The following is a 16,298-nucleotide window of genomic DNA, read 5'->3' on the forward strand; positions in this document are numbered from 1 at the left end:
TGCATCGTCAAGTAGTTAAATACCACATACCCGCAGTGCTCCATACTCGTTGATTACGGAGTGTGGCCAGAGTGTGCAACATGCTTTACAGTTTCAACCCACAGAGAGCAGCGTAGCTGCATTTTTGGGTCTTGGTGATTTACTGTTGGCTGACTGTAAATATCAGATTTGCTCCTCAACTGGTCTGTGTTCTCCCGAGGCATCCTTGATCTAGAAACGTGTTTGCCCATTCATTGTAGAGTCATTGTGAGTCAGTGTCTGTAGAGCCAAATATGTGACGCAGGGAGACGGTGTGTGTTATACTCTTTACTTGATTTATACTGGCTTTAAAATAAGGCAGCGAAACTCACATTTTTGTAATGTAGCGCTTGGGTGAGTTAGATTTCTCGTCCAATAGTAGTATGAAGAGGAAGCTGTGCAGACACATTAATAAACACATTCTAAGGACACACACGCAGGTCTTTAGAAACCACACCATACACACGCAGGGCAACTCATGGTTGACTTTACTGACATTGCCGTGTGTGTTTTTTCATGTCTTTACTGCTCAGCCAGATGCCATTGTTGACTTGATCCAGGAGGTGTAGTTGCAAACCTTTGTGTACACTCCAGGCTTCTTTTTCAGGGCACAACCATGTCCCCAAGACACAACTCCCTGGAGCTCTCCGCCACACACCATGGGACCCCCAGAGTCACCCTGAGGATTAAAAAAAGGATGAGGTTACCCTCAATGACGCCAACAAGCACAAACATTTCAAAACATTTACTCTTTGGTAAATCCCCTCTTGCATTATTCCTTTCCTATTCCTTTATTGAAAACCAATACAATTACAATGCAGGCAAATAAACGGAAGTATTGGATCAATGGGGGGGGGGGGTATAGCGAGATTATGTATAAGAGAATTAAACCTGTAGTTTGTAACTTTTAAATATAAACAAATGTCTGTCACTTGCATTCAAACCATTGCCAAATGAGTTTGCACAATGCTCTACATAATTCTCTCTCTCTGTGTTTCTGTGTATACATAGGTATATATACAGTATATACATAGGTATGTATACATAGGTGTGTATATATATATATATATATATATATATATATATATATATATATACACACACACACACACACACACACACAAAAATAGAAGCAAAAGCTACAGCCGTCATGATCTCTACATTACCTGACAGGAGTCCTTCCCTCCCTCCAGATAGCCAGCACAGATCATGTTTTCAGTGATTTGGAAAGGATACGCATTAAAACAGGTGTCATCACTCAGGAGAGGAGCATCCAGACACTGCAGCTTATCAGGGAACCTTGCTGGAAAAGATATACAGTGTCAGTGCTCTCAGACAGGGTAAAAAAAACCCACTAAGATCTGGTGTTTGACTTTGACTCACAGCCCTCATCACTGGAACGAAGACTCCCCCATCCAGAGATCTTGCACATTGTCCCATCACTGGCACACTTTGAAGGAAGCGTGGCAGGGCGCACAAAGCTGTTCAGAGTTGCTGGTCGACTGAGTTTGATGAGCATGATATCACTATCCTGTGTGCGGGGGTTGTAGTTGGGGTGGCGAATAAACTTGGCAGACATGATGTGCTGTTCAGTCCCCTCAGGTTCCCAGATGTCGTGCTCCCCAAGACGAACTTCGACATTTGACCTGAGGCAAATAAAGAAAGTCAGTCACCTTGTTTCCCCAGGGTAGAGCTTCACAAGATATTAGTTTATTTATTAAAAACTTCAAATCAGCAAAATAGAAACCAAATAGAAATAACAAAATTTCTAGTAGCAGGAAGAAGTAGGGAACGTTTTGAATCCATAACAGCCAAATCTAAGCTTCAGAGAAACATTTAAAACAACAAAAGCAAAATAAACTTTTATAAAACAAATATACAAAGAAGAAATCAAGTCAAAAAGACTTTGTCCTAAATCCAACCCAACAGTTTGTTTCAGTCATGCAGTAATGGATAAGACAATATAAGCACAGTGTAAGTTTCAGTGACCATCATTGTTAATGAGCTGCTGCTCTTTTGGTTCTGAGGTGACCGTGTTTCTTACTTAGGTTTGCAGTGTGCAGCAGACAGCACCCACACGTCAGACAGAAGGGTCCCCCCACAGAAGTTGTACCCAGTGAAGAGAGACACTTGGTGTGGCACAGAGTTCATCTGGCACTCATACCCGCCAACAATTTTCACATCCTCTTCTTCCAGGGCAACTATTCACATTGAAGCAGAGACAAAAACAGTGAAAACAGTATCATCACTAAATAAACACCTCGAACAAATCTGTTTGTCATGAGATTCCCTGGTGCCGCAAGAACCCCATAATTGGACTTTCTGAGCATTTTATGAGTTCTATACAATACCTGCCCCTGCGAAAAGTGTCAGAAGAAGGAGAAGCTTCATGGCTTCTGCCTGTTTGGCCAGCAGATTATTGTGATTTCAACCTGTGAGTTTCATGTATTTTAGCCCTCTTATCTTATTTTTCTCAAGGCCTCCGATCGTCAAACACTAAACATGTGTTACATTTCCCCGATGACACGTTAAATGTACAGTATTTAAGACAGTTTTATTCCACTCACATGCTGAGCACATATACTCTTAAAATGCATTAAACCACAAAGTGTCATTCACGGTTGTGACTATTCAATAGACTTGGTATGTGGTTGTCACTCATCATTAAAGATTCTCTGAGTTTGACAAAAAGAAATAGATTTTTTTTTTAATGTTTGCTTATCGTACAAGATAAGGTGTCTGCTTATCAACTAAACCGCTACCTGGAAAAACACATCAGGTCAAAATCTTGCAACACATGATATGAAAAGTATTTATTCCCACCGTTACTTTTATGGGGAAATCATAACACATCATAAAAGTATGATACAGTGTCAAGAGTCTCAGTAAAGCATCTTTTTTTCTTTCCTTTGGCTCACACATTAACACATAATTCGTGTTGACATTATTACAATTTAAAACAGCTGTGTGAATCTGGAAGCAGTGTTTTCCCTTCAACTCAAATTTGATGCAAACACTGTTGATTGTCAAACCACTTTTTGTGTGAAAGACGCTATTTAATGCAGTTTTTCTTTATCAGTTATTCATTGAAAGTATTCATTTATTTGTATTGAGCATACTGGTTTATTGGTTTATTTATTTTGCCAAACAATACACATTGTGCAGGAGATATTTGAAATGAGGGGTGAATCTCTCCCTAATATCAAATATTAGCAGGTGCAGTGATTCATAAAACTGGATAGACGAGCAGCAATTTCATCTTTTGAAAGATTTGAACGATACATACTGTATATCAAAAAGAAATATAGAGCAGTTAAAAAGTTGGAGCTAAATGTCCCTCACCTTACACTTCCCTTCCCACGTGTGTTTAAGTCATGAATATGTTGTTAATTCTCAGATAATTAAAAACAATTCAAACGATCAGGTGATTTTACACTTCTAAAACTTAAGTATAATTGTTTTATAAAACAAATATAATTTCACCTCAAGTTTACTCGCCATGCCTTTTCAGGGTTTGTCTGGAAAGGGCAAAAACTGTCGACACTGCATTTCAAAGGTTTGTTTAATGATTTCCAGATATGGGCTCTCTGTAAATATACTGTAAAGCAAAACCTTTACAAAAACAAAACTGATCTTTCCAGTCAATTCACTGGTTTGTACAAAGTGCTTCGTTTAAGATAGATGGATAGAGTAAAAATGTTGTTTTTAATATTTATTGCTTCTTGTGTAGCATCTTGTGGTCGGCTGCCCTGTGACACATGTAACTCGTCAGTAAGTTTTGTGTCTGTATGGGCTGGCAGGTGTTGCAGTAACATCGTCTGAACCTGGCAGTTCTGCACAATTTAAAAATGTTTTAAAGAACAAGTAAATGTCAGATTTCTGTAGAACAGACTCATCTTGCAGTCCCCTTTGAAATTCAGCCTGGTCAACAACTTTTCCTCTTTGACCCGACGACTAGGAAATGTTTCAAAGAATTCGGCACTTTCACTGATCCACTGTTGCACGACTGCATTATCACTGCTGAGTCAAGAAAGGAGACATGCGGTACAAGACTCCGTTACTCATCTATGAGCATAGGTGTTTATCAGCAGCAGACAGAAAAACATTTAAATGGGAGGGTACATTTGCTCGAACCCTATCATTATACACTTAAGACAAAAATATAACGCATTCCCATCCAGCACAGGCAAGTTCTTCCCCGTCATTATCGTGTGGCACACACACACACACACACACCGCGTCACACTCATTCCTCTTTCATATATTGTTCCTTTGATTGCTGACAATTGCAACAACTTGCTGGAGAACTCTGTAAAGACAAAAAAATCTACATTTGACTGTTTTATTGCTGCACACTTGTTTGAGTCACTTGTTTTAGTTGATTTCACCACACAGATACATTAATAAAGTTTTTTTTAACAATAAACATCAGGTTAGACGACAGGGATTTTTCCCCCACTAACGATGGGAGAATAGTAAAAAGTTCCATTTATTTCACCAACTGGCTTACTCTGCATGTTTAATCAGTTCCGCTTCCTCTAATCCCGTATTCCACTGTACCTCAAAATACCCTTGGACAGGGAAAGCACTGTTTCAGTCATCTTCTGCGTTGCCAGCCTTGTTTGCTTTCAGACAGAGGCTGGGCTGATTATTCATATCCCTTAGGTCTGCTGAGGGGGACCAGCCGCTGTGGTTGAAAGCAGGGACGAATGTAAGGAAGTGGTTTGAGTTATTGAGGTTCAGCATTTTTTTTTTCCCCCTGTGTGTGGTGTATTTCATGGAAACAACCGTCAAATGTGCCATAAGGTTGAAAGCCATTGGCACTGGCTTTGACTTAAAAACAAAATTCCTGACCTCTCCACACCCGTGAGACAGAGGATCTGATTTCCAGGCTACACCGCAACAAGATCAACAAACCTTTGAGGTTTGCAGCACTCTGTAGATTCCAACTCTTTGTCTCTCTATAACAGCATTTCTGCACAACAGCGAGTGTACAGCGTCTGCAAGAGAAGCTGTGGATTAAGAAACGTTCTGAGCTCAGTGTTTGGCACTCAAGCACAAAGTAGAATACTGGGTGTATAACAGTGATGGTGGGACCTGGACTATGTCATTAGTGCTTCACCGCCCCACACACAAAAAGACTCACACACAGACATATTATGCACATTTAGCTGTGCCTTTCAGGTGACTACAACCCCCCCCCCCCCCCCCCCCCTTCAGCTGCCACTATATAGTCAATACTAAACCACCAAACTCCTATAGCATATATCACCCACGGCTAAAACTAAATTCCCCTTAAACCTCCACTAGTTGTTTTACACACCCAAATTGGTATTTGTGTGGCGCACACATAATTACACATTTGGTTGGTAAATCAAGAACTCTGGCAAGCCCTTGGCTCTGAAGGCTTCCCTCAAACTATAGCCTTGGGATAGCTATTAATATCCCCTACAGACACCAGCAGAATGATCTGCCTGGTTGTTCTCTTAAAGCCTCAGACAGCGAACTGTTGAAAAATACATTTTAGGGAGAACAAAAATGAAATCTTGTGTTGCAAAAAGCATCATAGCCAGATTGAACAAGTCAAGACTTGAGCTGAAAAAATGGCACAAATGGAGCTCAACTATACGTTAACTGGTTCCGTTTTAAACAGTTCCCTGAACTCCAATAGGAGTGATCTGGTTTTGTTCCTTGTGCAAAAGATTTTCTCAGGGAGTTATTTTTTTTTTCCAAATGCAGAATATTCATGTATCAAAAAAGGGAGGTGGTGGGGGCAATGACAAAAATATGAGCCCTTCTGCCCACACACTCAGAAGTGGGGTGTTGCTCTGAGCTTATGCAGAGGCTGAGAGACTGTTGTCAGACTTGTGTGCTGATGTAGTATCTTTCATTCCTTCTCTTCCTCTCTCTCTCTCTCTCAGCCCTCTCTTTCCTTTCTTCCTCCCCCTCACATCTGGACTTTTGGCAGGACAAGGTTCCTGTGTTGTGTGTGTGTGTGTGTGTGTGTGTGTGTGTGTGTGCATCAGCGGGGGACTCAGTTTTAGGGTTGGGCAGGTTCAAGCTGCTCACACTGATCTGTCCAAATCTGATCGTTTCAAGACTTGTTCCGTGTAAAGAAGTCTGACCATCAAAGCTGCCATGATCATGACGATGTGTCCGTTTGTGGTCGCCGAAGTTCCAAACAACTTTGTGACCTTTTAGAATTTCAACCCTCTGTGAAAGAGTTTCAAACATCTGTGACTGAAAAGTGGACATGATCCCTCTGATGTGAAGATTTGGGCCATTTTGCTAAATTTAGACTGTTATGCATAATTCAGCAGATAATTGTCGAGATTCATTACAAGATTTTATACTGTAAATCTTAATGCTAATGAATTTAACATGACCACAGATGTGTTCTGTTAAGTGACACTTGATTTAAATTAATACATTTGGCACAAACCAGCTGTTCTCAATATTCATGAAAGTGTTGGTTGCGTAATTTGCAACATCTGGTTTATTTCTTGTTTAGTGACATTTGCATTTCAAATGTGTGGTTTCCACAATTCAAATTGAATTGTAGGTACTGATCGTTTTGCTTCACCTGTCATGAAATACTGACGACACAGACTGAGACAAACGGTCTTATCTGCATGTTTTGTAGTTTCCCATGGAAAATCTGCAAGAAAAACATACTCACATATCCACAAATGTGTGGGTAGTGTGGCAATAAAATCAAGAGTAAAGAGGAACCATGTGGGAGGAAATATGACCGTGAAGTCAAACTCGGATGTAACATGTCTTCCCCACAGAAAGGTAGGGCTGTACCCAAGGGAGATGAGATGGATTTGCAGTCTCTCCAGCCTGTCTTGCTCTCTTTTTTTTTTTTGTTCTAGAATTGGTTTCTGGGAATTACAGATTAAGTATGTGGCAATAGATTTGTTTCAATTTTACACTTGGATTCAGGTCTGCAATTGTTTACTGGTTTGGCATTATGTCAATAACAAATATAACTATGAAGAAGCATACCGACCAAAACATTTCATCCAATACCAAAGCATCAATTTTCCCTTTTTGTTAACTTTGTTGATTTCAGTTTTCTGAAATCTTGAGATGTAAGTAGATAAATACTTTTGTTGCATTTTCATCTGCACAATATTCCACATTTATGATGCTTCTCCAACATACCAAAGATAGACCTTGCACTTCAAATGTGCTCTACATTTTCAAAACAGATCAAATCATGACACTGACAAATAAAAGCATACTGCAGGGAACATGTGGGGTTTCCCCTCAATGCGGTCTGTGATTCTAAAAAGAGTGTAAATTCTGTGCAAGTTTGACGCTACAAAATAACTACATTTTAGCTTCAAGGGGCAAAGATGGTGTAATCAACCATTTTAAGTAAAATCTCAGGAACATGTTTTGTTGTGAGTTTCTTTGAGCAAGGTAAAGAGAACAAACATCAAATGTGTAACCTACATGTCCAGATGGCAACTCAAACAGTCTACGCAGAGCAATTATACTTAACCTCAAGCAGAAATGACCTCAACCCACATGGAGAAAAACAAATTACGTAGCAGGATCATTGGTGGACATGACTCTTGACTCTCTCTTGCAGGTAGTCATGCCATGCAGAAAACCCCACAATTTATGCATTTAGTTGTTCGGTTACTTGGTATTGTCACATGACGAGTTTTCCACCATGTGAAGACAAACATGTTGTAGCTAGAAAGTTTACGTCAGACTTTAAAATCATGAGCAGAGAGATAAAAAGCTGCATAGTCGTAAACTGAAAGTGTCATAAAGGTAGGGTTGGTGATCCTGGAAAAACAGTTTGAGCAGGCTACATTTTGAAAGTCAAAAGTCCAAGCCTCTTTCTTCAGTCTTCCCTCCGAAACTACGCCTCCAGAGCACAGGAACGTGTAACAGACACAGATTCATGAGCACTGCGCAACATCGGTAACTTTCGGTACTTTTCGGTGACCCTATGTCTTTTGGATACTTGTTCAAATGACAACATGATGATCCCAACAAATACTCAAGAAAGTTCACAAAGACATAAAGTTAACCTATACCGGTCCAGTAGAAGCGGAGCCACCATGGCATCACTTTGCTGCCTTTTCTGGGCTTTCAGTCGTCGCCACCGTTCAAACGCAGCACCGATGTTCACTCTGGTCTTGGGTCGCTTTGCATCAGCCTTTTTCTTGGCAGTAGCATTACCAAAAATCTTTTTTTGTTAGCAACCAACACCTGTTGTTGGCACCTTTTGTGTTATCCAACTGTCTTGTTGGATTTAGCAAGCTAGCATAAGCTCTGGCATTGTCTTCTGAGCATGCGCGATTAGTGCACGAAGAGGGTTGCGCGCGTAGGGGGAGGGGGGCAGATGGCAGTTTGATTGATGCATCTGGATCCAATAAATTTGTTTGGGCCGTTCAATATGATTGGATGTTGTTTTTACAGGCCTGTGCATTAATTAATTGGTTACAATTGGGTTGTGAAGAGGATTTTTTTAAGCAATACAAACAGCAAATGCATTGATGTGGTTCATTTATCAATGAGGTAATGAAGAATATCTCTTACATTTAACTTGGAGAGTCAATGTGTATAGTTTGGCTACAAGAAGTTTGATGGACATGGGGGGAGCAGAGCTGTGTGTGTGTGTGTGTGTGTGTGTCTGTGTGTGTGTGTGTGTGTTTTAAAGCTGCCTGTGGTCCCGCCTCAGTGGGAGTGATGACGTCACATATTTAAGGAGTCTGGGCTCTGAGCTCCGCACTTTCCCTGGATTTGTCAAATCAGTCTTGAGCTGAGCCTCTGCAGAGGGGAAACATCCTCATCGGACTGGAGCTACATGGAAAAGGTATTTTATTTCTATCTTTGTTATTCTCTCAAAGTTTTGTGAATTAGATGAGGCTGCCAAGAAAGCAAATGTTTCGGGTTTTAAAGCGTGTCCTGGCATATTTGTGTGTCGTTTGAATTGTTCAGCCTGTTTGATCCTTCTTACATCGGGAAAGGTCTTTAAACAATTAAATGCTCAAATACAACAGAAGAGGAGGAAGGCAATAAAGCACATGCAGCTGCTTTTATGTTCTAGGAGGGTTTTTTTTCATGTGGTTCTTACATTAAAAAGATTAAACTATAATGGTCATGAAATTCCTGTTACACACATTGATGTGGATTTAATTTCATTTAAAAGGAAACTTTATTTTAAACCTTTAGTTTACTAGGAAATCACTCTGAGATTAAAATGCATTTTACAACTTGCTGTATAAATATGTTTCCTTTACATTTGCTCACTTCAAGAGAAGTTTGTATTGTTTTGCTTTCATCAGTGTGTGTGTGTGTGTGTGTGTGTGACTGAGTGAGCGACTGAGTTAGTGTTTTAGCGCATGGATGAACTTTCACAAAACACAATGTGAAACTGTATCTCCAAATGATTCAGCTTTCGGATTTCACTCTAATTAAATGTAAATCCTTGGAAAAGATGGTTCACAGACCAGTTGTTAAGCCCGAGTCTGACTCGCCTGCTTCATTCACTGAATTTACCTCAAAGTCAGTCTCAGTGACTGCACTGCATGTCCTGACAAACAACATCTTCTCTAGGCATTTTTGAGAAGAAAATTTGACAAACTTTTCTAGTAATCACAATAGTCGAGTGAGTGATGTAATGTCTATGATTTAATACAAAGCTATGCATAATCTTGTACTTGAATTCTTTTTTGGTTCATGTTTCAGGTTTGAAGACAATGATGGATTTCATGACTTTGTACATGATGAATACAACAGACGGCATTGTAATAAATGGCACTACGTATGAAGATGAAGAGTACGACTATAAGGACGAGCATGCTGAGCTGAGGCAGTCTCTAAACATCATGTCTCTCATTGTTTACTGCTTGGCCTTTGTTCTTGGTGTGTTTGGGAATGGAGTGGTTATCTGGGTGACCGGATTCAAGATGAAGAAAACAGTCAACACAGTTTGGTTCCTGAACCTTGCTGTGGCCGACTTCCTCTTCACCGCATTTCTGCCGCTGAGTGTGACGTACACAGCCATGGATTTCCACTGGCCTTTTGGCAACTTCATGTGCAAGCTGAACAGCACTGTCAGCTTTCTGAACATGTTTGCCAGTGTCTACATCCTTGTGGTGATCAGTGTGGACAGATGGGTGTCTGTGGTGTGGCCCGTCTGGGCCCAGAATTACCGAAGTGTACAGAAGGCGTCCTGTGTGAGTCTGGGTGTTTGGATATTGGCTCTGATTCTCAGTGCTCCATACTTCATCTTTAAAGACACTGGACCATCATATCATAATGAAGACATCATCAACTGCTTCAACAACTTTGCTCTTTCTGATGACTACGAGACACCATCTGTGAATCTGCTGCGACACTTTCGTCATCAGACCATGACCATCACCCGATTCCTCCTGGGATTTGTTGTCCCCTTCACTGTCATTGTGTCGTGCTACGCTGTGATCATCCACCGTCTCAGGAGGAACCGCACTCTGGCCAGCCACTCAAGTCGCCCCTTTAAGATCATTGCTGCCGTTATCACCACCTTTTTCCTGTGCTGGGCTCCGTATCACATCATGGCTCTAATTGAGATGGTCAATCACACAGCAATTCATTCAAATGAAATATTGGACCATGTCATTACTATCGGTGTCCCTATAGCCACCAGCCTTGCTTTTCTCAACAGTTGCCTGAACCCACTGCTGTATGTGTTCATGGGCCAAGATTTCAAGGAAAAAGTCCGCAAGTCCATCCTGAATGTGTTGGAGAATGCCTTTCAGGAGGAAGTTTCTCGTTCTTATACTTACACAAACTCTATGGTCACCATTCGGAGTAAAGAGAAGTCTGTTTCTGATGCTGAGGTATGAGGTTGCCCATGATATGGATAAACAAATACTGTAACTGTGCATAGAAAAATGTAATTGTATATAACAAATAACTTTTTTCAGCTTTTGTTTTTAATCCAAGGACCCACAAGAACATCTCTATACATCACCTGAGACTGGAACATTATGGTATGAGTTTTGTGATTGGCTAACGAAAATAGATAACTGCGTCAGTTGACTCATTTTCATATTGATGTTTGATGTTGGAGCAATTGTTGATGCTTTTTTGGGCTGAATTGTTTTTGAAATAATGGGAAACTGAAATGTTTTGAATTGAATAAAGTCCATTCATACAGCAAGTTTCATAGTGAAAATAATAATTTGCACATACATTACATGTTACATGTACAATGCCCTTATGAATGGGATGGTTGTGTCAGGGAAGGGCATCTGATGTAACAATCTCTGCCAAATCAAAAATGCAAATCATTGGCTGTGGCGGCATCTAGAGAGGGAGAAGAAAAACATTCTAAAGCAGCCTTTATGTACATGAACACATATGTGCATAATTATAGAAACTATTTTCATTTGTTGAATATTAATTGGGGTGGAACGATTTTGAATAAATATCTAATTGCGGTTGTTTTTGACTGAAATGTCATCGCGACATCAAAGGGAATGGTTATTTTTACATAATTATTCTCATTTTATTTGAATAACATATTTAAAATGATTACTCTGTAATACTTGTGCAGATTGGTGAGAAACAAAGATGTTTTTCTTCTATCTGTAGAATACAATGTGTATAAGGCAGGACAAAATTTAATCTAAATAATATTATATCATACATATATTGTGATTTTGATAAGATTTTCGATTCATTTTTCAGCCCTTATATTACTTGTGCTTGTTTATTATGCAGCACTGTTGTTGTAGCTGCACTCTATAATCTATGCTAGAGATAAGGGATGTAACTGACACCTGTCATGATTTCAAAATCGGTATTACATTGGTTTAAGATTTGTTTTGTGCAACAAAGGAAAGAGAAAGGTGTTGTAACACAAAGTTGATAAAGGGAACTTTATGTTTCTCATCTGTCTCATACAGTTGAGCTGTTGATATGATTATATGTATAAAAATAACAAGCAATAAAACAAGTGTTTGACGAGCATATTATGATTTTAGTTAAATGACACAGTAAACAGTTCTTTTTCTGTATCGGTTGTAAAATCATGTGTTATAGAATCACAACTCCCCATTGTGAAATATAATTGCATAACTGTTTCACAAACCGGCTAACAGAAAAGGCAATTTCCCCAACATCCCCAATAAATGGTTGAGCTGCATGCTTTGATTTACATGTTATTTAGCATATATACTGTATATATATAAAGAAAAACATTAACTTTAGATTGTAATGGTTTTAAGTGCAGCTTCATTATAAACTTGCTTCATTTGATCACTCTCAGTCATTTTTCTTCCCTGAATGCCTGTGACTTTAACCCTTCAGAAAATGCATGCTGTGCTTTAATCGCAATGTTTGTAATGTCATTTATATCATGTAGTCTCAGTTTATAATCATGGTGAACAACAACATACATTTTTTGAAACAAGGTCCTGTGGATTTTGGGAATTTATATTTGGGGAAAATTAAGTTAAATAATCAGTCAGTAATAAAAAAATTTAATCTCTACAGATAAATAATCTCTAAACTGACATCTTGATTCTTGAATGATCTGTTACAATGTAAATGACATTTCATATGTTTTACATTTTAGCCCTATAGCAGAGAACTATATCAGTTACATCGATAACTCATTAAAAAATTATGACTGTTATTGTGGCCTTTTTTATTTCCATTAGTAAAATATTATTTGGACTATATTATTTTGCACTTTTTCCACATGTAATTTGTATGTCTAATGATCACAGAGCATTACTAACACTGTAATAAATATGTTTGTGCTAATAAAAGCTTTGCATAAGCACATGTCCAGTTGTCAATGGGTAAATCTTGAATCTTGAATGAATTTTTATTATTCATGAAAATCACAAAACCATTAAAAAAGAGAAAAAAAGAGCACAGGGACTTTATTTGGTGTTTACAGTCTATGTTTTATTTTTCCTGTATAACCTGATGTTTTAAGTTACAGACATCAGTAATCATGCTATTAGTGTTCATATAAATACAAACTTCTCACAAGTTATCAGTTACTGAAATTAGAAACGTGAGGTATTTCAACATTTATTTATTTAAAAAAAAAATCAGTTTGCAAAACAGGATGCTGACAACCTTGGCATATGAAACTGCTCCAATACAAATATACCAAACTATATTCTGACTACAGATCAGTTTAGTTTGGATAGAATTGGATCTACAGAAGCAGGAAGCTTATGGTCCAGTAGGCTGGCATGACACGTTGATTTGAGCAATATGAAAAGATTTGCCATTACACAACACAAACCATACAAGTGGAAGTGTGGGTTACGACAGAGGGGAGCTACGATGCCCATGGCTCCGCCTCAGCATGGGCAGAGACACACTGTGCAGTTTTTGTACTTTATTGTAAAATCTGTCAGACCTTAATCGGGTAATCCTCTGCTACGAATTCTTCTTTAGCGGTTTGGCAGCGAAAGGTATGTTATTCATACGTTTGTTAAAAGGACATGTCATTGTCAACACATTTTATCTGTTCAAAAGTTTACCTTGAACTTCAAAATGAAGCATTGTTGTGATGGTAAGGTTGTGAAATAACTTGAGAGGATGTGCTGATTTGGCAGGTCTCTCAAAATTCATTTTTGAATTAACATAATGTTATGTTGTAATGATAGCATAATGATTAAAGTCTTCAGGGAAGTTGATGTAAGTCCTCTTAGGAGATTCACCTGTGTGTTTGATATGAATAATGATGATGACTTTTTAAAGTTCATATGGTTTCAGCATATCTCCTCTGCAGATCTCAAGGCAATGATGGAGACGACCACAGCTCTTAATGGCAGTGCAGACAATGAAACTGGACTAAACGACGATGACCACCTTGCCAGGCTGAGAGTATCTCTGCACAACATGACTATCTTTATTTACTCCTTGGCCTTTGTTCTTGGTGTGGTAGGAAATGGAGTGGTTATTTGGATGACCGGCTTCAAGGTGAAAAAAACAGTTAACACAGTTTGGTTCCTCAACCTTGCTGTGGCCGACTTCCTCTTCACTGCATTTCTGCCTGTGGGTGTGACGTACCTGGCTTTGAACTTCCATTGGCCTTTTGGCAAATTCATGTGCAAACTGTATGCCATTATATCCTCCTTGAACATGTTTGCCAGTGTCTACATCCTGGTGGTGATCAGTGTGGACAGATGTGTGTCTATGGTGTGGCCTGTCTGGGCCCAGAATCATCGCAATGTACGCAATGCGTCCTATGTGTGTCTGGGTGCTTGGACACTGGCTCTAAGCCTAAGTGCTCCATTCTCTGTCTTCAGGGACACTACAACATCATCTGTTGATGAAGAGGTCATATACTGCTTCAACAACTTTGCTCTTTCTGATGACTACGAGACACCATCTGTGAATCTGCTGCGAGAGTATCGTCAACAGGCCATGACCATCACCCGCTTCCTCCTGGGATTTGTTGTCCCCTTTACTGTCATTGTGTCGTGCTACGCTGTGATCATCCACCGTCTCAGGAGGAACCGCATTCTGGCCAACCACTCAAGTCGCCCCTTTAAGATCATTGCTGCTGTTATCACCACCTTTTTCCTGTGCTGGGCTCCGTTTCACATCATGACTCTAATTGAGATCTTCAGTTACACAGATGTTGCTCCAAGTGAGACTTTTATCTATTTCTTTGTTATCGGTACTGAATTAGCCACCAGCCTAGCCTTTCTCAACAGTTGCCTGAACCCACTGCTGTATGTGTTCATGGTCAAAGATTTTAAAGATAAAATCCGTACATCCATCCAGAATGTGTTGGAGGCTGCCTTCCAGGAAGAGGAGACTCACTCTCTCACAAAGTCAACAGACACTAGTCAGAGCAATAAGAACGCAGCTAATAGTGAGGTGTAAGGGTGTCCATGAAATAAAAAAAACGAATTCTGAAACTATGCATTAACAAATCTATATATTTCCTTGTTGTCTTTCTACTGAGACCCTCAGTACGATTGTATGTTTGGATCTGATGTGAGTTTTACTGTTGTTAATGTTAGCAGAGAGCCTGCATGCTTTTTAACAACACCCACAGTATTTAAAAAATAGCAAGTCTATAAGGTGTTATAACCAAATTAATGTCAAACATTTTAAAAAATTAAATTAAACTTCTTGACTTTCTTCTCCCACATGCACAGCCGTTTTTCCACATATACATGGTATACAATAGCATTTATTCATGAAACAGCATGATTAAAAGTGTCTGCCTCTCTCTAGCCCCTGACCCTGACTGCAGTGATCAGTTTGAGTACATATCCTATTCAGTAGAGGATCTCATTTGACTTACACACAAGAAGAATGCTCCACTTAGAAGCCAGAAGTGTCACTTAAAAGCTAAATATTGCCATGATGAATTAATTTTTTCATAAACCACTTATTAAAAATCCACATTATGATGTTTGATCTTAAAGATTATATATATTATACTTATATTATGCCTATCCACAATTCCAGCTTGGGATATCTATAACAATTTAGACCTCACATAAAATAAAAAATAAAAAATAAAAGACTATATAAAATTGGAATTATGGATAGTCATAACATAGTTGTCACAACTAACAAAACAAAACAGCCAACAAAACTCCCTACACATGAATGAAAAAGGTGATCGCATTTCTGAGGAAGTATGTAATTGTGGATATCTAATATGTTTATTTTAAGTGGGAAGAATTAAATAATGTCTATGTCAAATATATATCCAGAATAGCTTTAACAGCTTTGAGATTTTTAAACAAAAGTTCTTTTAATAAGTTCTGTACATATACACTTAAAGGTGGAATGCTGCCCTCTGCAGTTCCATGGTCTTAATAACAGTTTGAAGCTCTTTTTCACAGTTCAAAGTTCTATTTCAATCTTAATCTCGTCATCCTTCCTTCTAAATAAAATATTATTTTTTTACTCACATAAATAACAAAGACAAGCTTATTAAGAGTCAGGAAAATTATTTTCTTAATAACAGGAGAAATCCACATCCCAATAGAGCGATATATAATTACTAGAACATTTATATAAGGGGTACAAAACATTGTCGACAAATGAAATATACAGTTTATAAACAAAAGTGTGAAAAGACTATTTCTTCTGTTGGAAAAAAGGAGAAACAAACTGCTTGTATTAATTTGTGATGAGAATCGCTATCGGTCAGTATCGGTATTCATTCGACAGGACAAATAAAAAAGTAAAATCGAATACAATGCAAAAATCCTATATGTCAAATGCTTCATTGTGCACAGACTGTTAAAATGTAAATAAAAACCAGCAAA

The 16,298-nt window shown here is 38.7% G+C and overlaps 3 protein-coding genes across 4 annotated transcripts; 2 read left to right on the forward strand and 1 right to left on the reverse strand.

Annotated features, from left to right (window-relative positions):
• Nucleotides 1-318: 318 nt before the first annotated feature.
• Nucleotides 319-2,434, reverse strand: LOC131470955 (trypsin-3-like). The gene is made up of 5 exons (XM_058647069.1): nucleotides 2,370-2,434; nucleotides 2,063-2,219; nucleotides 1,402-1,664; nucleotides 1,185-1,321; nucleotides 319-697 (listed from the first exon to the last, which is right to left on the reverse strand). The coding sequence occupies exons 1-5, from the start codon at nucleotides 2,407-2,409 to the stop codon at nucleotides 548-550; spliced, it is 747 nt and encodes a 248-aa protein (XP_058503052.1). The 5' UTR covers nucleotides 2,410-2,434; the 3' UTR covers nucleotides 319-547.
• A 6,325-nt stretch (nucleotides 2,435-8,759) lies between these two features.
• fpr1 (formyl peptide receptor 1) lies at nucleotides 8,760-12,822 on the forward strand. Its single transcript, XM_058647051.1, has 2 exons — nucleotides 8,760-8,857; nucleotides 9,733-12,822. Exon 2 carries the CDS (start codon nucleotides 9,744-9,746, stop codon nucleotides 10,872-10,874), a length of 1,131 nt encoding a protein of 376 aa, XP_058503034.1. The 5' UTR covers nucleotides 8,760-8,857; nucleotides 9,733-9,743; the 3' UTR covers nucleotides 10,875-12,822.
• A 537-nt stretch (nucleotides 12,823-13,359) lies between these two features.
• On the forward strand, nucleotides 13,360-16,284 carry LOC131470944 (chemerin-like receptor 1). Of its 2 annotated transcripts, none has more exons than XM_058647045.1 (2): nucleotides 13,360-13,469; nucleotides 13,774-16,284. In XM_058647045.1, the coding sequence occupies exon 2, from the start codon at nucleotides 13,801-13,803 to the stop codon at nucleotides 14,890-14,892; it is 1,092 nt and encodes a 363-aa protein (XP_058503028.1). In that variant the 5' UTR covers nucleotides 13,360-13,469; nucleotides 13,774-13,800; the 3' UTR covers nucleotides 14,893-16,284. The 2 variants fall into 2 exon arrangements, with proteins under 2 accessions (XP_058503028.1, XP_058503030.1); XM_058647047.1 differs by having other exon boundaries at nucleotides 13,790-16,284.
• Nucleotides 16,285-16,298: the final 14 nt, after the last annotated feature.

The sequence above is a fragment of the Solea solea genome, chromosome 13, assembly GCF_958295425.1.
Source record: "Solea solea chromosome 13, fSolSol10.1, whole genome shotgun sequence".
In the NCBI taxonomy this organism is placed as follows: Eukaryota; Metazoa; Chordata; class Actinopteri; order Pleuronectiformes; family Soleidae; genus Solea; species Solea solea.

Coding starts and splice junctions, on each gene's coding strand:
- LOC131470955 (XM_058647069.1), bottom strand. CDS start 2,409: ATGAAGCTTCTCCTTCTTCTGACACTTTTCGCAGGGGCAG. Junction 2,220..2,369: donor GACACTTTTCGCAGGGGCAG/GTATTGTATAGA, acceptor CAATGTGAATAG/TTGCCCTGGAAGAAGAGGAT. Junction 1,665..2,062: donor GCTGCACACTGCAAACCTAA/GTAAGAAACACG, acceptor TATTTGCCTCAG/GTCAAATGTCGAAGTTCGTC.
- fpr1 (XM_058647051.1), top strand. CDS start 9,744: ATGATGGATTTCATGACTTTGTACATGATGAATACAACAGACGGCATT.
- LOC131470944 (XM_058647045.1), top strand. CDS start 13,801: ATGATGGAGACGACCACAGCTCTTAATGGCAGTGCAGACAATGAAACT.